The sequence below is a fragment of the Manacus vitellinus genome, unplaced genomic scaffold (genome assembly GCF_001715985.3).
Source record: "Manacus vitellinus isolate BGI_N305 unplaced genomic scaffold, ASM171598v3 scaffold_18_pilon, whole genome shotgun sequence".
Lineage (NCBI taxonomy): Eukaryota > Metazoa > Chordata > Aves > Passeriformes > Pipridae > Manacus > Manacus vitellinus.
The window spans coordinates 8,131,038-8,151,537 of record NW_021939324.1 but is presented as its reverse complement, the minus strand read 5'-3'; the positions used below and the strand labels follow the sequence as shown (position 1 = coordinate 8,151,537).

General features: G+C 39.1%; 1 protein-coding gene across 3 annotated transcripts in view; it reads left to right on the top strand.

Annotated features, from left to right (window-relative positions):
* DOCK8 (dedicator of cytokinesis 8) overlaps window positions 1-20,500 on the top strand; it is an 86,557-nt gene that overhangs the window by 51,397 nt on the left and 14,660 nt on the right. For all 3 annotated transcript variants that reach the window (XM_018070458.2, XM_018070460.2, XM_018070459.2), the window contains 14 exons: window positions 1,532-1,627; window positions 2,499-2,594; window positions 3,383-3,532; window positions 5,954-6,067; window positions 7,071-7,226; window positions 10,014-10,153; window positions 10,735-10,904; window positions 12,229-12,374; window positions 13,075-13,257; window positions 13,876-14,011; window positions 14,598-14,685; window positions 16,374-16,470; window positions 17,772-17,906; window positions 19,850-20,002. In XM_018070458.2, coding sequence (XP_017925947.2) covers window positions 1,532-1,627; window positions 2,499-2,594; window positions 3,383-3,532; window positions 5,954-6,067; window positions 7,071-7,226; window positions 10,014-10,153; window positions 10,735-10,904; window positions 12,229-12,374; window positions 13,075-13,257; window positions 13,876-14,011; window positions 14,598-14,685; window positions 16,374-16,470; window positions 17,772-17,906; window positions 19,850-20,002 — 1,860 coding nt within the window. The remainder of the gene's footprint in view (window positions 1-1,531; window positions 1,628-2,498; window positions 2,595-3,382; window positions 3,533-5,953; window positions 6,068-7,070; window positions 7,227-10,013; window positions 10,154-10,734; window positions 10,905-12,228; window positions 12,375-13,074; window positions 13,258-13,875; window positions 14,012-14,597; window positions 14,686-16,373; window positions 16,471-17,771; window positions 17,907-19,849; window positions 20,003-20,500) is intronic.

The window sequence follows — 20,500 nt, the reverse complement described above, 5'->3', positions numbered from 1 at the left end:
TAGGTTCTGTTCATATCTGCTGACCTGGTCTGCTTCAAGTTGCACAGAGTCAGTGCAGCCACAGACCTTCTTTCTTTTTTTTTTCTTTTTTTCCTTCTTCTATTTTTTTATTTACATATTTATTTTTATGTTTGGTGCTAAATAGTTTCATGTTTAAAAAAAAAAAGTAGGCAATTATATGACACTGGCCCTGTAATTTTATATTGGCTATAGTACAGGTGCCATGTGCTTAGTTTGTAACTGGTCTTTTCAAACTACTTCACTCAACCACAGAATGAAACACAAGCTTCTTCTGGCTTTCTCATCCGCAACTACATATGCCACCAACAGCTTGCAGGACAGAAAGGTTGATGACATCTGAGAAACGGGATTTTACTTCCCTGTTTGGTACCTGGTGCTTCCTGGTCTGCAGCATCCCAGGCTCGTCTCAGAGCTTTATGAAGATGGTTATGCTCAGCTCTCTGGGGAACCAAAATCTAGAGGTTCCCGTTCAGCTGGAGCTGGGAAGCTGTGCCTCTGACAAAAGCAGGATTTTTTTTACCTGTGCAGGGAGCCTGCTGCTAGCTGCACCCCTGGCAGTGCTCTACAGCAGCAGGTCTGATGAGCTCTGAACCCTACCCCACCTCGCTTTTCTTTGTGTTACATTTGTAAAATACTGCTTCTCGAGTAGGTTATTTTCAGAAACATTTTGAAGTCTTTTCTCCATGGAATGACTATATGTCTTTCTGGTTAAAGTGAATGGGTACCTGTCTTTGGCAAATGAAACCAGAACTAGTATGATGCACAGGCTTTGACAGTTTATTTGGTTTGTTCATATGGGCATATGTATTCACCCATAGCAACTTTTAATAACATAGACTTGAATTTAATAGCCTTATGACTTTTACTCTAATGTACTCTGTCCTGGGGGGGGGTGAACCCAAACCCCAGAGCTCAAGGCATGCTTCCAAATTAACACAAAATTAAAATGTTTCATATTACAGCTCCATCCCGTTGATAAATGTGGCAATTTACAATTGGCTACTGCTGTTTCACTGCCTTTTTAATTTGCATTGCTTTTAATAGAAGGAAGACTAATTTCAGATGTAGCACCAGAGGATAAATTTACACCCTTTTCAAGGGTGAATCGTATCTTTGTAAGTACAGCTGCAGTGCTGCCATTGGGCACGCGATGGCAGTGCTGGCATTTGCACCCTCCTGTGGCTCGTGCTTTCAGGGGGTCTTCATCTTCCAGTGGGAAGAGGGACGGGGAGAAGGAAAGAAAAGAACTGTTTAGGTGAACATCTGTGCATACCTTAAAAAAAATCCAACAAACTACAAACAAAAAAAAACCAAAAACAAACAAAAACCCTCAAAAAACAAAAAACAAAACACAAAACAAAACAAAGAACAACAACAAAAAAAACACAAAAACAAAAAAAAGAAAAAAACAACCAACAAACAACCCGCTGCTGCTGATTTCTTCTCTGTTAATGAGCTTAAGTCATTTATTAACTTACTATTATGTTTTTCTTCTGACTGTGTCCCCCAGCCTGTGGATCACAGCTCCAGTCGGATGTCTTACTATGTTGAAGGGACAAATGACATGTCAAGTATTTGTGCAAACCCAAGACCATCCAATAAAAAGGTAGGCTAAAAAGATACCACTATGTGTGAGGGAACTCATTAACAGAACATGGAGCATCCTGTGGCAGTGCTGGCAATTGGCATTTCTAAATGAGGAGAGGGGAGAAACAGAACAGAATGACAACCAGTTTTATCAAACAAGGCATTTGTGGTGGAATATTGAATCATTGGGTAAATATTACTCAAACTTTTCTGCTTCTACTCCAGAGTCTTTAGACTGTTTTTCCAGGACAGATTTAGACAAGTAGCAGCGGACTGTTTGGATCCTACTTTGCTCTCTTTCTCAAGATCTTAGAGCTTTTCCACTGCTGTTTACCCTTGGATACTTGCCTTTACATGTTACAGTAAACTCGATTCAGAAGTATTTGCCACCTCTTTCTTCTGTAGAGTGTTCTTCTTTGTCCCTTTTTGTAGCTTTTAGAACCAAGAAATTCCATCCTGACCTCTGTACAAGGTCTGCTGTGGTTATTGCTGTGTCCTTCCCTCCCACCACAGACTCAATCTTACTTCTACCTCCTCTCAAAAATACATGGATGTGCTAAATGAAAACACTTAGTGGGTAGTGGGAAACATGACTACTCTCTGTCATACAAACAGCCAGTGGCCTGAGGATAGACCAAAGGCATTTCCCTGTTCAGTTATTCGGAGTTCTGGATCAACAGAAAAATGGGTCCCAAAGGCTGTGTGTCACTAACATTCTTTAAATGTCATTTTGGTCAAATCTGCCTTCTTATCCTACATCCACACATCCCCATCCAGCTGCAGACTCCCCAGTATGGAGGAGTTTCCCACAGGGAAGATGGGGAAATGTTGAAAATGGAAGACGAGCTGATTGAGAAGCCATTTTCCAACAGTCTGTGTTTATTATCTAGCATTTCCACGAGGAGCTGGCACTGCAGATGGTGGTCAGCACAGGCATGGTGAGAGAATCTGTCTTCAAGTATGCCTGGTTCTTCTTTGAGCTTCTGGTAAGATTTGACAATGATATTTCACAGTTAGTTAATGGTGAAATGCAGTAGGTACTTCAGGCACAGATTTAGTTGGGTGGTGACCTCTTTAGTTATTCAGCCCCACTGCATAAAGGAAGGTCTCAAATAATGGAAGTACAACTAAAGAATTCTTCATATTCACCCCCATTCCACACTGATGGCTGTGGTGCAAAAGTTCTGCATGAACTACATGAGCAGTGGTCCACAGCTTCCAAAAGACTGAGACACTCATCAAACCAAGCCCTTCCTTTTCTGTGAATACCTGTTCCTGTCTTTTCCATTTTGTTAATAACATGGGAGCAGTGACAAAGCTCCACAAACGCACAGTTTTACAGAGCCCTGAGGTGATGTATGTCAGTGGAAATTGCATACTGATTTCCACTGGCAGCATATATGTAACCCAACATCAAGTCAAAAAATAAGAATTCCACGCATGTCACTCCCTGTCCATCATGGAGGGAAAAAGATGCAAACGGCAGCATTTCAGAACTGCAGATGTAAGGGTCTGGGGGAGGGTGATTCTGATTTCAGGTGCTGAGAGTAGCCAACTGCATGAATATGGACAGAAATCAATGTCTGTCTGTGTTTGAGTCTTAAGCTCTCTCTTGTCATTGCCACTACAAGTAGGATTTATCACAACAGCTCTGAGAAGACGAGTGATTACATTGAGGGAAAAAGAAGTAGGAAATATTACTTCCATGAACAAACTTAAAGCAGAATTTACCCCCAGTTTGGGCATTTTTTTAGTATTTTTTTCTACTTTACAGATAAAAAGTATGGCTCAGTATGTTCATAACATAGAGAAGCAAGACAACCCACGAAGAACTTGGTTTTCCGATCGCTTCAAAGATGATATTACCACTATAGTTAGTGTGATTACTTCAGAGATTGCTGCACTTTTAGTCAAACCACCAAAAGTAAGTGCATGGAATAATCAGCATGGATCCTTGCTACTGACCTTGTGTAACCCTGAGCTATATTTAATCCCATTTAAACTTCAGGAGTCTTGCTAGAATTAGGCCAATACTGAGGCAATATTTTCACATGGATCTTAAGTTAGAGTTGTGGCAAGGCAAAGGTCAGCCTTGCACTCCTTTGGCAGATCGTTTTTCTTCAGCTCAGTTCCCCAGCTTGCTTCTCAGTGTGGCTGCAACATGGAGGGAGAGAACTCCCTTTCCCATTGACAGGAAAGGCTGAGCATCCATTTTCAGTGGCAGTGATGCTTTATGCCAGGTTAGCCAGAGCATCAGACTGCAGCCCAAGCAGGGCTTCTTGCTCTTATCCCCCTTTACAGTCACCCTCATTCCTACTGCATTGTGTTTTATTCCTCGTTTGAGTTCTCTGTAGCAGTGGACTCTGCAATATTAAGGCAGAGTTCCTCATGAGGGTTGCAAAAGCAAGTGATCTAACCCCTGATCTCTGTAAAGAGGCACTGGCTACTTGAAAGTTAAAGACAAAAAATAAACCCTAAGTCCCATGAAATTCTTTCTCTTTTTAACAAGTTGCACTGATATAACAGATTATAAAGTGGAAGGGATCACAAATTGCAGTTTATATTTTAACATTGCTACTGTCAGCTTATACCACTGATACCACTCCACACTGGCCTGTAGACAAAATTTAGGCTACAGTTAGGCATTGAGTCACTGTTTGCTTAGTTGTTGCAACCAACTTGATTTCATGTCCCAGAGCTGCCAAATGCACTGTGCTAGCCCAGCAGAGTGCTCTACCACAGAGCAGAGCAGGCTGGAGAGCTGGCCTGCCATATCACTTATCAGCCAGCTCAGTTTCCTGATCCACTTTCTCCAAGTGTGCACTGCCGTGCTGTTGAGGAGCAGAAACTGGGAAAAGGCAAGACCAGACAAATGGAAGCAGAGAATGGCAGAAGGGGTTGTCACTGTCCACCAAAAAGTTGTTCCTAAAGCTTTAACCTTTGCTCAGTCATTTGATGTGCTTCCGTGATAGCACATGCAGAGAAATCATTTCCACATAAATGTTTACTTAAGGCACCAGTGACTTTTTTTTTTAAATATGTTATGAAATAAAAATTTGTTACATTAAAAATATTTTAACAGAACTGTAGTCTCTGCTAACACACTAGTATTTATTGCTTCCTTACAAGAAATACACAAGTTATTGTGGCCTGTTAGTTCAATTTGATTTTGATAGAGTGAGTTTGATAGAACCTACTTATGTGTGAAAATCCCACTGCAGTATCTTCAGTATTAGGGCCATTGGTTAGTTGTACGAGCAGTAGGTAATGGGTGTTTGATTTTTAAATCCAAGCAGTAATAATCAATGTTATGATACGTGGTTGAGCATGTCAGATTGCCCTGGATTTCTACAGTTATATGTCTGGCATATGCTAGCCTGTCCAATAAGGTCGTGGAAACTAGTTTTTTCTTCACATATTTTGCTGTGTAAATTCTGTACTGTGTATTCCTGGAGAGCAACAAAAAGGTTGAAAAATGAAGAATTAAATTGTGGCCACCCTGAGGTGAGGCACACCTGTTCTCACTAGTCAGAGGTGCCAGTAGGGGCAATATTTTTCTCAGTCATCTCCTCTGTCAGTTTTGAGTGAGCTCCCCTGAAGGCTCTGAACATTAAATGAGTGCAGATCCCTCAGGCATCTCCATTAATTCCTCTTGGGAAACTACATATGCTACTGAGATTTTATGATTTAAATTGGTATGTTTGAAGTAACTGTAGCCTCATTTTAGAGACCACATGAGTTCTGTGTGATTGTTACTTGAGGCTGTGTATCTCTGGTAATCAGGCCAATTCTAAGCATGCAACAGCTTAGCTGCTGAATAATAAACCTCTCAAGATTTATCTTAGCAGTGTTTTGTTACTGTAAGTTTTACACTTAGAATTTCTAAACAAAATACTTGGCATTCCATCAGCAAAGACAGCACAGGTTTTTATTAATATTTTAGAGCAATATTTTATGTTTTAAGTACCTGAACTGGCATTCTCTGAGACTCAATAGGAAAAAAAAAAAAAGTCATATGCAGGATTGCAGCCAATAGGGAATTCAGAAGTCTCACATTCCATTTCATTGTTGTCACCCCAAAGGTTTGCATAGATGAACTTGTTCATTCATCCCATGATATTGCTCTATGAAAGCTACAAGACTTGAAATAATTTACAGAAATGATTTTGTGCAATTTTAATAAGATTATGTGAACTGGAGAGCCGAAACAATCTTGTTCTTTATGTCCCATGAGATGAGGGGAGCTGGCCCCTATGCTACTTTTTCATGACTCTAAATAAAGTCTTCCACCTTTATGTAAGTTTTATACATCAAAACTGATTTTTTTTCTTTTTTTTTTTTCAAGGAAAGTGAACAAGCAGAAAAAATTAATATCAGCCTGGCATTTTTCTTGTATGATCTTCTTTCTTTAATGGACCGAGGATTTGTGTTCAATCTCATCAAGCATTACTGCAATCAGGTAGGCACCATGCATGATTGGGATTGCATTTGGCTTATGACCAGTCCTGTATTCTGTTCTGTTTGATTAGTTTATCCATCAAGATCCTTTGAGTTGTGTTAAAGGTCCAGGTAAATTTCCTATTTCCTATTGCATATGCAGTGAGTTTAAACCTCTTTTGATTTGTAGTCTGCCGGAAAAACAATTGAGTGGAGGTGAAGACTCTTTTAGAAATGTCATACTTTGCACTGCTGCAGAGCATCCATGGAACAACTTTTCTTCCCTTACTTTTTTACATCCCTTAGCAGTAGGGTCTGCAGGCTGTACAGATCAACTTTTAGTCTCTGAGTCCTCTACTGCAGTGAGGACAGTATTTAGATTTGGGGTAGTCAACCAAAATGATACATCTCTGTCTTCTCCAAAAAATTAGAAATAGATGATGATGCAGGATGTTGTGACAAGATTATTTGTTGTATTTGAAGGGGAACGTTTCCTTCTGTTTTATGAACCCTTACACATGCTGTAGTTTTCTACCAACGGAAGGCCCTCTGTCAGCTGATGGTAGGAGAATGCAAGGTGGCTACCATCCCATTTTCTGTAGTATGTACAATACTTCACTGATGTCACTGCTGATATGAAGAGACATGACAAGACCACTGATGCCCTGTGTTGCTTAGCAGGACTTTTTATGAGTTTGCCACAGACTCAGAAAAGTTTAGTTTGTTTTTCATTTTTGTGATAGGCAAAAGAGAAAAATATTGTCTGTTTTTCTCTTGGGACAAAAAAGGAAAGAAACAATTTATTATCTCTTGGGAACTTGGGAAGTCAGCTGGGGAGCAGGGAGAGAGACACCATCACTTTGAAACGAAGAGCAGCTAATGTATGGAAGCTAGTTAGGTACAGTGAACGTTTTAATGTATGCTGGGCTATATGTCTATTTCCTTTTCAGGGAGCAGGATATTTCACTGCATGGTAATTGCATGTAAATGCCCATCACTTTAGACTTTTTTGTTTGTTTTTCTAGCTTTCAAACAAGCTGAATTCACTCTCCACCCTGATTTCCATGAGACTTGAGTTCCTGAGAATTCTCTGCAGCCACGAGCATTACCTCAATCTGAACTTCTTCTTCATGACATCTGCATCTGCTCCAGCATCTCCTTCTCCCTCCTTATCCTCCCAGGTAGTCATCCATTTGATTATATTGTATGAATGTCACATGAAGCACACATGTAGAGAAAGACTTCTGTTGCTCTGCATTCAAATATTTAGTTTCAAATTAGGCGCTGTTGGATCAGGGAGAAAAACTTCCCTCTTGAAAAAAGAAGGAGGAATAGGAGTACTACTGCAAAACTGCAGCTACACAAGTTAAAACTTAACATGATCCAGATACATACTTTTCTAGAAACATGCACACAGAAAATGACTGTTAAGGTAGACATAGCAGGTCGAAAAGGAACATAGCTCTGAAGGCTAATTTACAGGCACACCTTTATCCCATCCATACACAACCACAAGTTTGGTTACAGTATGGTGCTAATAACACCAAGATTGGGGGTTTGATCCCCATTTAGTTGAGAATTGGACTTGATGATCCTTGTTGGTCCCTTCCAACTTTGAATATTCTCTGAATTCTGTGAATTTCATTATCTGTTTTGGAGAATTATGGCATGCAGCAGTGCACAGAAAACTTTCTGTGTGTTTGCCTTCTAACTGATCTTCTAATTCTCCAAGTGGATGTGGATGTTACCATTATTAAGTTAGTGACTAATACACTGCATTTTTCAATATCTTGGAATAGTGAATTTCTGTTGCACCTTCCTGTTGCTTAGAGCAGGATTATCATACTTTCTTTTTCCAGTAGCAGCATTCTTTGTTCTGGGTTCCTACCCCCTGCAGTAGTACACATGATGCTGTGACTTTGTCCATGATTTCTCTCTGTTTGGACAGTGTTTTCCTTTTTATTTTTAACTTTATGATTTTCTGTGTGGAAACACTCAGGTATCCTGAGTAGATCTCTCCAAGCAGTATCCATCATTTCTCATTTCTCCCAGGATGTCATCCCCAGTACATGCAGATTTTTCCAGACTTGGCCTGATACTGACACAACTCTAGATTTCCTGAATATCAGGACCTTCCTGACCATGGAGTTCATGAACACATTCAAAAGAGAAATATTGACTGGCATGCCACACATTATTTTACCAGTCTTGCGCTCTTCTCAACATTTTACTTAGATGGTATCTTGCTTTTTTACTATGGGGCAAACCCTCTATCGAAGGGTGCTAGCCTGTCTGTTTTCCACGTCGGTGGTTTTGCAGGGGTCAGGACTGGGATGAAGCAATTCAGTGCAATGCTCCATAACTGCCATAACCCTTGGAGACAGGGGAATAGAATTGAAACTAAAAACAATGGGAAGTACAAAAACACTCAGAGTAATGGAGCAGTTAAAATTCATGGTTTCTTTTTCAAGTATCATTCCCAAAGAATTGGTTGAATGCTACATCTCATACCTTAAGGGTTCTCACAGGTCAATAATAGTATACAGTATTTTCTTGAAGTTTTTCCTGGTCTTTAAAGTAAAGCTTGAAGGTCGTAGAGTTGAGGTTTCCCAATACATTTGGTTAATGCTAATCCCAGATGCCAAAGAACGAGAAATGTGACTCTTCAGCTTATGAGGCAAAAAAAGGTCAGCATAGCTTTTATAACTAGTTCTAACAAGTCAGAGCTGGGAAGACACCAGTTTAATTAATCATTCCTTCAAGCAACATCGTCAACTTTTTTTCTCCTTTAGGAGTAACCTATTTTTTTGGCCCTTGGATGATTTAATATGTTAGCTGACCACCCTTGCAGTAATTTTGATCTGTCAGCAGGAGTGCTGCCTACCTAGAGTGAGATTTTAAGTAGAAATATGGCCTTGTGAATAAATCTCTTTAAATTCTTGGAGAGAAGCCAAATGCACTTAATGGGTGCTCTACACTTTAGTGTTATTCCACACAAACATAGTGCAGCCATAGTACAGTCTGCTTGAGGTTGAATTTGAGTGGGTTGAAGCACAAATATGGGGCTGCTCAGAGACATGCGTCTTATTTGACCCCATATGCTGGAAGACAGCTGCCGCTGTGCGGTATACTGATACTTTATGTGTTTGTGTTTTGGGACTATTCTTAGGTGACTGGCAGAAATATTGGGGAAGAATATTGAAGAGTATAAATTAAAAGCTAAATCTGGACTCTTACAACCAAGAAGTTGCAGTGGGAAATAGAGTTTAAGACTTCTACTCACCTGATCAGGGTGACAAAAACATTCCAGGTGACCTGTGGCACACACCGGTGATTGGAGAAGCTAAGAAGTTCACAATACATATATAGCAGCAACTTTCCGTTCCTGGGCTGGCTGTATATCAGTCAAAGCTCTAAGTTACAGCAGTTTGAAGGCTGTTCTAAATTGTGCCAGCTGCCAGCAAGCTCAGCCAAGGATTTCCAGGCTGAAAGGAAACACTGTTCACATCTTTCCTGGCCTTACTTCCGTGCTAGGCATCATGGATGCTGAAGACACCAAAGTCCCACTTAATGTATAGGCAGCCTCTTGCTGTATGATACACAATGGCTGCTCTGCAATAGTAAGAGCAATATTAAAAATTGTAAACATGGAGAAAATTTTCACTTCACATCCTTTCGAAATGAGTGAATACAGGGTAGGAATTTTACATCTCAAAAAATGTCAAGTACTTGAGTTACTGGTACAGAATGAAAAGGATGAGATTGCATCCTAGCTGGAGACTCATTTGAAATTAGGTAGTTTTTATTTCACACCCAGTTGTTCTCCTCCAAAATGTCCAACCTTTCTTCAAGTCTGTGGTTTTCCTCTGGTAGAGATTTTCTGTTAGCTACATGGACTGTGACTATAGCCTCTTTAAGAACCTTGATTTTGGTGATCATACTTTAACACTTCTAATATACTTCTGCAGAACTCCAGTTCCTGCTCTAGTTTCCAGGACCAGAAAATCACTGGTATGTTTGACCTCTCAGCCGAATATCGCCAGCAACACTTTCTGACTGGCTTACTTTTCACTGAATTGGCAGCAGCGCTGGACGCAGACAGCGAGGGGTGTGTATCTCAATTTGCAGATTTTAGAATGGAATTGAGTCACATTGTTACTCTTGGCAAGGTCATACTTTGATTCCAGTGCAGTCCCGTTTCCCCCACTCTTTTCAATGAGTCACTCTGTAACACAGCAATGACCCAGTCATTGTTTTATCTGCTCGGAGTGAATAAAAATATGCTATTTGTTGTGATAGTATTGGCTAAGTATGTGAATTGAGAACACAAAATTTCGGTTGCTCTTCTCTCTGAGACACTTATGCCTTTGTCTGAGCTTACGAGTTTAACCAAACCTTCACCAGAGTTTGATGGTTTTCTTTAAGCACCTCTCTTCACCATACTGAATTTTTATGGGAAGTTTGAAAGACTTAGGTACTCCTTGATTGTAGTAAAGGAGCTTGGAGATTTAAGATACCTGTCTTTTGAAGGAAACATGAATCTCTGATCAGAATGGAAGGGATTATCCAATGAATATTGGTGTATTAATTTGTTTCTTTAATCTCCACTCTGTTTATTACATCTTTGATTTATAAGTGATTTGTGCATAATCCATAAATGGAGCTCATGGATGGTTTCTATGTTGACAGGATTAACAAGGTGCAAAGAAAAGCTGTCAGTGCTATCCTTAGCCTGCTGAGTTCTCATGACCTAGATCCACGTTGCTCCAAAAAAGAGGTGAAGATTAAAATTGCAGCTCTTTACCTCCCTTTGGTTGGTATAATTTTGGATTCACTACCACAACTCCATGATTTTACAAGTAAGACCTTTTTCCCTTTGGATTTTTTAGCTTTTTAGTGCAACTTGTTTAAGCAGTTTATCAAACACAAAAGAGATCACACTAAGTGCAGAAATTCCCTATGGTCTAGTAAAGCTGAATATTTATTTACTTAGAAGTAAACTGAATTTTTACAGACAGGAAAAGCTTTGGTGTCCTCACTTCATGAGTAAATGATAGACCAGAGATGAAACTGTAAGTACTCCTACATATCTCTTAGTGTAAATTTTATGATCTTGCAAATAAAGCCTACAGGGTCTGCATGAAATATTGAGATCTAGGTAGGCTTAGCAGACAGTAGGGAAGAAAACAAGAGTGATACTGACATCCTGTTATATCACAATTAAAGAAATTGGATTGTATTCTTTCTGTCTTTTTCTATTGCTCCTTAGTGCTATTAACATGATACAAAAATTAATTAATTAAAGGTATAAACTCTGAAGAATATATTTTTGTCACTGTCCTGAAAATATTTTGTGTTTAGACATCTGAACAAAAAACTTACTAATGTGAAAGTATTATTTAGCACTTTCAGTTTGATAAGGTCGAAGTATTTAGTCTACACTAACTAATCAGATCTCACATCATTCATCTAATCTAAATATTATCCTCATACCATAGACGAAAAGAGATATTATGAGGAAGCCCAGGTGTACCCATATGGCTAAGTTTTAGAGTGTCCTTCTTTTTAAGTATCTGTTGCAAGAGGCTGCTGATCTCATTCTGAACACGCAGGGTCCAACTGGTCACTCAGTTTCACTGAAACACAGGACTTGCAAAACACAAAATGGATGCTTAGAATCAGAGGAGATTTTTACAAAACTTAGGTATAAGTAACTTTATTTGCTGATAGTGATGTCAAGACTAGTAGGGAATAGAAGCAGCTAGATGCTTGAAATTAAACTTTTTCTTTAGTCATCAGGCAATACTGGCTCTGTCACCTGTTAGTACTGACTTACGTACTTTGTTGAGTATCACCAAATCCATGTATGGCTTCTATGTTTATTCTTTTCTTGGAACTGGGTGGTTTCAAGTCTTACGAAGCACTGCCTTAGCTTTGAATTTCGGAGACAACCTCACATTTGCTACCACCTTTTATTTATTTGAATAATTTGGCAGTCTTTGCAGATAGCTGCAATCTGTCTTGCTAATGCTGTGCCTCTTTTACGGCTTGGTACATCAGCCAAACACTCTCAGGGGTGGAGGCACTAATTGTTTTGTTAGGTTACAGACGAATGGAAAACTGTGACGTGAGCAGCAACAACTGGATTGCTCCTGAAGTTCCAATGGGATATTTGAAATCTAGTTTCAGATATCCGCAGTGGAAAGGGACGCACAGGAAGCCCAGAAGAGGAACAAGAGTCTGCAGGTGCAATCAACCAAAATGTGGCCCTTGCCATTGCAGGGAATCAGTTCAACATCAGGAACTCTGGAATACCTCTGGTGTCCCTGGTATGTCCACTTCTCTACCAATCTCCTTTCTTGTATCTGTTTTCCTCTTTCTTTTTTTCTCCTTTTATCCTTTCTTGTCACTAATAACTACAGTCATGAGAAACTGCATTTTTGTTTCCTCCAGCCCCAAAGAATCCCTCATATTCCGCCTGTCATCTTCTCCTCTTCTCTTCTAGTCATTTAATTACTGCTTTACCACACAAAGTTCTCTTTTTCTCCCACATTTGTTTCAATTTCCACACCAAGCCTAGACTCACTTCCAGATCAGCAAATGAGTGCCACATTGCTTCCCAGTTCCAGCCTCAGCTGAATACATGGATCTAGGACTCAGATCCTTCTTTTTCTCTCTCTATCTCTTTCCTCATTGTTTTTTTAATCTACTGGGCAATTTGACACAACTAGATGGCAGGAGGAAACCAAACAGTTAAAGAATCTTCTTCTACATTATTCCAGGGAAATGAAAATACAAATGTCTAGCAAACAGTGCTCTTGTGCCTCTCTCAGTCTTTCAAATGCATTCAACTGCTCCTTTCACTAATGATACATACATTCAAAAAATACAATAATTGTAACCCGGAAGAGGTCAAACTTACTGAAGTCCAGTTCTGAGATTTGATTTGACTATCATTTAAATAACATTATCACCTGAATGACCTTCTTCTCCTTTTTCTTTTTTCAACTGACATTTATCTGCTTCTAGCCCTACAGACAGAGTGCCACATTAGGTCCTGAAACTACTCGCAATCTTTTGATCTGTTTCCTCTGGATCATGAAGAATGCTGATCAGAATCTAATACAGAAATGGATTGCAGACCTTCCACCCATGCAGTTGAACAGAATTTTAGACCTTCTCTTCATTTGTGTCTCATGCTTTGAGTACAAGGTAAGTGAAACATGGTGTGGTTTTGTGGTCCTGCTTTGGTTCAGGTTTTTTTCCATAAATTCCAGCTGTCTGGGGTAAATTTGTTATCAGCAGTGGTTAGATTAGCACTACTGCAAATGGACAAATTAATTGAGATAAAATAACTGACACTAGCCTTCAAGCAAAATACAGCCAAAACCTTCAAGGAAGTCCTATGACTTTGGCTTAAGCTGTTTTATTATTTTCCTTTACCTGGGTATTTGAGGGCTATTTTTGGTGGGAAGTATATTGACAGCTCCTGTAAGTAGTGGACAGGACACTAAGAATGACTCTTTAATTAAGAGCTGGGACTTGATTTCAGGCCTCTGTGAGAGGGTCTGTCTGAAACTGACCAAATAACCTTCACTCTGATTTCTCTCTCTGTAGTACTGAGCTACATCTATGTGTCTCTTAGCAGTACATATGCTACCTCTTTCCTTATTTGCAACATTTATTAGCCTTTGTATGTTAGTCAGTCATATTCATTGCTTTCTGCCCTTTCTACAGATCTCTCCTCTTGTGTCTCATTCTGGAGATGTAGTTTGGACTCAGGTCCAAAGATGGAGGCATTGGTAGCAACTGGTTTGACTTTACTTTCAGGGCAAGCAAACCTCAGATAAAGTTAGCACCCAAGCACTCCAGAAGTCCCGAGATGTTAAAGCCCGACTAGAAGAGGCTTTACTGAGAGGTGAAGGAGCCAGAGGAGAAATGATGAAGCGCTGCAGAATACCAGCTGGTACTTCATACCCCTCTTTCCCCATGTCTTTTGAGAGGAACTCAAATGGTCGTAGACATAAATGAGTTTGTTGGGTTTTATGCACATTACCCATTTTCATCCTTATATTTTTTACCCACAGTCCTTTCTCTTGCAAACCTTTGTTGGTTTTGTGTGGATAAAAATATCTTTAACTTTCAACTATCCAAGGTGTAGCTAGGACTGAACTCTTTTCATGTAAAGAATATGATCCAAGAAAGAAGTTTTAAGATGTTCTGAAAAATTGTGGTGGTGTCTAATCAAGAGCCAAGAAATGGTGTCAAAATTATCAGTAAGAACAAATTGTTCATAGCAAAAAAGGTTGTTTCATTTAATAAATGGAATAATCTGTGGTTTGATTTTTGAAGATATTAAGCAAGCTAATGTTCTAAAAATCCTCAATGAAGTGATGGGGTCCTGTCTTTTTACTAGAGCCTTGAAGCTGTAAAGTTGGATGGTTTTAATTCTGACAGAGTGCTACAGAAATATATCTCCTTCTCCTGCTGAGTTATCAGACTTTAGGTGTTGCTTTTTGCTTTAATCTCACTGACATATGTTGCACTCTCAGGGAATGACAGATCAGCGGGGCTAAATGAAAACCTGCGCTGGAGAAAGGAGCAGACTCAGTGGCGGCAGGCAAATGAGAGGCAAGATAAGTAAGTAATTTAATAAAGACATATTGCTTTTATTAGAGCCAAGCTGTTTGGGGATTTTATGTTTTATTCTTTCTCTTATGATATTTTATTACAAAATCAGCAGTTTCAATCCTTTCCCTCTTCTGTCAAAGAGGACAAAATAGAAAATGTTAATGTAGCTGTTGCTATGACACAACAAAGAGGTCACAAATACGTGAATGAGAAGTTTAAATAGCTATCTATGCATTTTTTTCCTTCTTAACAGTGTGGAAAACACTAGTTAGTGATACAGGTTGTATCAAGTACTCCACAGAGGCTTGGTATGACATTTATTTTGGTGTTGCTGTGGGTTCTTCACTATATACAGTACTGTAGTATATGCTTTGCCACATGAAATCAGCTAAGCTGGGTTTGACATGCCGTGTTAATATCAAGAAGCACTGTTAGCAGGAGTCAGGGAGGATAATGTTTTGGGATTGTAGTAGCAGCTGTAAACTATGTGTCATGTCAGGGAAGATCTAGTCAGCATGGTCAATGTGCAAGGCTCCGTGGTTGCTGGAAGTGGTTCAAACAGCTATACTGTTCGCTCAATTTGTTCAGTTCTTGCTCATGTTTGGTGATCTCTGGCTTGATTAGAGCACCATCCTTTTGGCAGATCCTTCTGTTCTTTGTTGCTTTGAGTCAGTCATTGTAAATAGTAACCATATTACTACCCTGATTTCCTTTCCTAGCCATCAGCAGAATTATCTGCTTGTGCCCTAAAGGATGGCTCTACTTTTCTGGTTTTATTTTTGGGTAAATGAACGTAGCAGAGCTGCTACAGATTTTGAAGTTGCTCAGAAGTGTGATTGTAAGAGTGTTGCTCCAACCACAGAAATGCACCTTAGGAAATCTGTCCCAAGTCAGAGGATCTCTGTTCTCAAGCTCTAGGCATCCTCTGGCCAGGCAACATTTTTTGAGCAGTTTAGGGAAAAGTACAAAGCCTCCTCTTTGTGTTTCTGGCATAAAAGAGATGTCTGAAAATGCACTTTTGTTAGGAGCTTCACCTATGCTTAGAATATTCAGCTGCACAGGAGCTATGTTGCAGACATTGTCCTTGAGTCTCAATGAAGAAGGTATTATGCATTGCCTTAACCACCATTTTCTATATCTTTTATACATATTTCAGTTCTCTTTTAAATGGCCTGAGGTACTGCTGTATTGACCCCAGTGGACCTGCTGTCTCAAGAAACATTTTAAATTGCCTACGTTAAACACTGCTTCTGTGGCACTGAAGCAATTTCCACTTTGTCCTAGTCTGCCGTTTTTACTTTTTTTCTTCTGAAATTGTCAGAACAGTCACCCTTATTCCATTTCAGGTTTTTGTGTCCTGCTACAGGCAATGTATTCAGAAATTACAGCGCAGTTTATTGAACAATTGAACATGATATTGAGTAGCCATTACCCAGAGGACAATTAAGGAAGCAAAAGGATCTATTTGAGCTATCTAGAGGCCTAGTTTTGGATGTCCCCTTTGAGACTTCCCTTCTACAATATCAGCTTTCCTCAACTGACTCTATAGTTTTGAAGAAATACTGTTGAACACTATTGCCATTGTTTGCTCTTACAGGATCATTCAGAATGGTATCATTTCTATTTTGGCTTTGTTTAAAGAGCTGTCTGTCTGCAGGGTACTGTCTGCATGCTTAAATTAGGACATCTTTTTGCAGGACCAAAGCTGAGCTAGATCAAGAAGCCCTGATCAGTGGAAACTTGGCAACTGAAGCTAACCTGATCATTCTCGATATGCAAGAGAACATCATCCAGGTGAGAAATGGCAGAGCTGGCTTGGTACCAGTCCCTGCTCCCTCAGAAGGCAGTGGAAGCAAGATTCATTTCTTCTTTTGTTTCTTAGACAATGCAAAATATTTTAATTCAAGATCTTCTGTAAACTTGTATAGTCTTGAAAAGAAAAAAAAAAAGAAGATAAGAAAAATATGAATAAGAATGAATCCAAAGATTAAATTGCTGCCTGTCTTATACTGTCACTACAAGACCTTTCTGCTATAGGTATTGCACTACTGTGAATAAAAGGGAAATCTACCACCTTGTCTTCAGTAGATGTTTTTGAAAGCCTTTTCCACTGTCTTACAATGATCCTGGAGTTTGGAGAGGATGAGAGAAGAAAAACCTTCATTTATGCCAGGAATGTAGCTGAAGATATTAGAAATCTAGAACTGTAGTGCTGGATGGCCTTTGGGCCATCATACATCATACTCACATGTATGATCCTAGACATAAGGATTTAAGAGACAAAAAGATTTAACCTTGAATGCTCTGTGCAGGAAAGTATCTCCCACCTCTGGAGTCCTGAAAAGAGATGTGCCCTCCTAAAGCAATGTAATGTGCAGAATGTATTTAACAGCTAGGAGTCAGATGCAGTAAAATTTCACAGGTCCTTTGACCCCTGTGAAAAGTGATAGTTGACTCTGCTTAGGCATAACCTCCCAGTTTAGGAGAGACAATCCAAATTCATGGATATGGGAATACTACTGTGGGACCCACACACATAGATAGCGAGGAGAAAACTCGGTGCTTGAAAACATATTAGTAGAAGAGCATTTAGCTAGTAGAATGTTGTTGTACTGGGCATTGCTTTCACATGACACCACTCACAGCACCTAGTCTACCCAGTATTTGGGTTGTGGGTTGGATCAGAACATACCAGTATGCCTGTTAGCCTAGATGCCCAGGAAATCAGAGCATGAGGAGGCAAGGGAAAGGATGATGCTTGCCTGTCACAGGATCAGTTCCTAATACAAGGTACATGAAGGATTGGACAAAATGTGAACAGAGCTTCAAGAATCACTGCAGAAACTGGCTGAGCTTAAAAATACATTGGAGGGGCTGCAGAAATTGGGAAATGTTTGGGACATGTTCTGCTCTGTCTTCCTGATCACTACAGAATTGTTTTGAAATTCCTCTGAAGCAGATGTTAACAAGTGAAAAAACTGCAAATTCTAAACTCCTGGATGTCTCATGGACTGGAAAGCAGAACTTCAGCTCCTATGTTCTAGTTCCTTGCTGAACTATCTCATACAGTTATTGTTTTTCTCCTCCATATGTAGGCAAGCTTTGCGGTAGAGTGCAGAGATAATCTTTTGGGAGGAGTTTTGAAGGTCCTGGTAAATTCTCTTGGCTTCGATCAGAGCACCACTTACCTGACTCATTGCTTTGCTACACTCAGAGCACTCATTGCCAAGGTATGCTCCTGACATATTTTTGTTTTCTTGCTTCCAGTCAAATTATTAGAGCAGCATTTCTAGAGCAGAGCTGTGTGCACTTACTACTTTTTTTTGGCATTCATTAAATATATTTTGCATATGTAAATACAAATTACTGTCTATAGGGTTGTTACAGGATTTCTACAGCTATTGTAAGGTTATTTCACTGAGCACACATGATGGAATAACTGAGTCGGAATAATCTTGTGAGTTTAGCAGTCTGCTCTCAAATATAGAAGATTTACTAATAGAAAGATAAAAGACTCCACATATTTTATTTCAAATGCATTCTGATTTTAATGAGGGCTCTTAATGCCAGGGTTTGCACAATTTCCATAAAGTCAAATTTAAGTTATTATATCATCAGGACTTGTTTCCAACCAGTTGAGCAGCAGAGAAATCAAAGATCATGAGAGATCTGGGGCATCATGCTAGGTTTCTACTTCTAAGATATGTTCCAAAATTCTAAGTAGATTCTAAGATGTTGACAGTTTTCATCTTTGTTCTACCTGAAAACTAGGCCAAATCCTAGTCTCCCTTTTATTTCTCTATCACCAATTTACAAAACCTCCAAAACACAACAACCACCAAAACCAAAAGATCAAAAGAGAAAAAATAACAAAACAAAAACAAAACAAAACAAAAAAAACCACATGAACTTCAAAATGTATATGGGGATAGAAATTGACCCAATGTTTCATAATGTAGGGCAAAATGGGTTGGGTGCTTCATGAAGATTCTAAAATCTTTTTAAGATTCATTCTCCAACAAAGAAAAGCAATTCCACAAAGGAAGAATCCATGAAACGTTGATTTTCCTCTAAACTATTCTGAAATGCAAATAAGAAACAGGATACTCCTGTCCAATTAATGTCTGTCTGCTCTCAAGTGCAGATTGGGTGACAAAGTCTAATTGGTAGATTGGGTAGATACCTGAGTAGTTATGAAACTAATAATTATGTTTTCATTGTACTTTATCTTTAAAAGCTAACTTCCAATTACAATAATGAATTTTGTGAAGCAATCATTATTCTCATTGAAATAGATCTTCTAGTTAAGCTGACTCAGTTCTGTATTTTCTGAAGCAATCATTGTAATTATTTCTATTACTTCTATTACACTGTAGGCATGTAGATGTTATTTTACAAATAAAAATGGTAAAACCCTGTGCCACCAGGCTTGTAATATAAATTAGACATAAAACAGTGAGATAATGGACTGAAAAAAGTTGAGAACTGGAAAATGGGTCTGCAAATTAGACCCATATAATAATATCTTGTGTTCACTCACCCACCTTTATCAGTCCTATGTGTGTGTATGATACTGGTGCATCTGTGCTTCTATGGTGAGAGTTTCTTAGGACAGACATCTTGCCCCCTGAGCTTATTGTCTGCTGTGTGCATTGTGAAGACGCTGTAAAGGAGGGTCTTGTGTGAAAACTGGGCAGTGGAAGTTTTGTGGCACACTGTAGGTGGAAGAACATGCTGGAGGCCTGGGGAAGGGTAGGGCGTTGGTGTAAAAAGCTAGTAATTGCTCCATATGCTTAAGGAAGTATTTGCATGTTTCATCAACCATTATGTATTCTGAGAATAGCAACTCTACTACTTCTAAGAATTTTACAATATTTGATGTTTTTGAAAGTGCCTGGGGCCATCCCACTCTGAGAAATGTTGTCATTCTGTCTGTTTCTCTCTTTTTCAAAACACAAAGGCTATTTCCAAACCCTTCTTTTCTGTAGAAAAGCTTAAAAATCAAACCTATAGCATCACAGGAATCAGAAGTCCAAATTTAAAAAAAAATATAAAATGTTGATTTTGAAAAATTTAGTCTTTTGCTCAATCCCGTGATTTTTGTGCACTAAGCTAATGATGTTTTAATGCTAGAAATGAGAGTAATGAATGTTTTCTTCTCTGTTTCCCTTAGTTTGGAGATTTGCTGTTTGAAGAGGAGGTTGAACAATGTGCTGACCTGTGTCAAAGAGTTCTCCATCACTGCAGCAGCAGCATAGATATTACACGGACTCAAGCCTGTGCCACTCTCTATCTCCTCATGAGATACAGTTTCAGCTCTACCAGTGTAAGATTTTTAGAAAGCAGTATGTTCTGTGACACCTTTTTGTGATCAATTGAAACAGAGACTGCAGTTGCCATAGCAAATAGAATGCATCTGCAGACAATCACATGGTCTGCTGTTTCATACATTTGAGCCAGGAGAAGTGCTAGAAGTATAGGGGAAAAGTAGTTTTAATTATTTTTCATTGCCTTGTTTAGGAAAATGTGACTTTTTCCTGCAACATCTGTAAATGCAGCTTCAAACGGAACGGCATTAGGCCTCTGACAGCAAAGCCTATACAATGCTTAAGCAATACTCTTCATTCTCTCACTTTTTTTTTCACTTCTGTGTCACAACTACTTAGTCTAGTTCTATTCTAATGCAATTACAATCTCAGTAGTACTGCATACTTGTATTAATGGGAATTCTTCGCCAAGTCCTTGGACTCTGATTTTTGCCACACATATGAAATAAAAATGTGTACATTATGCATGTAGGTTCATAGTGTTCTAGCATGAAAGT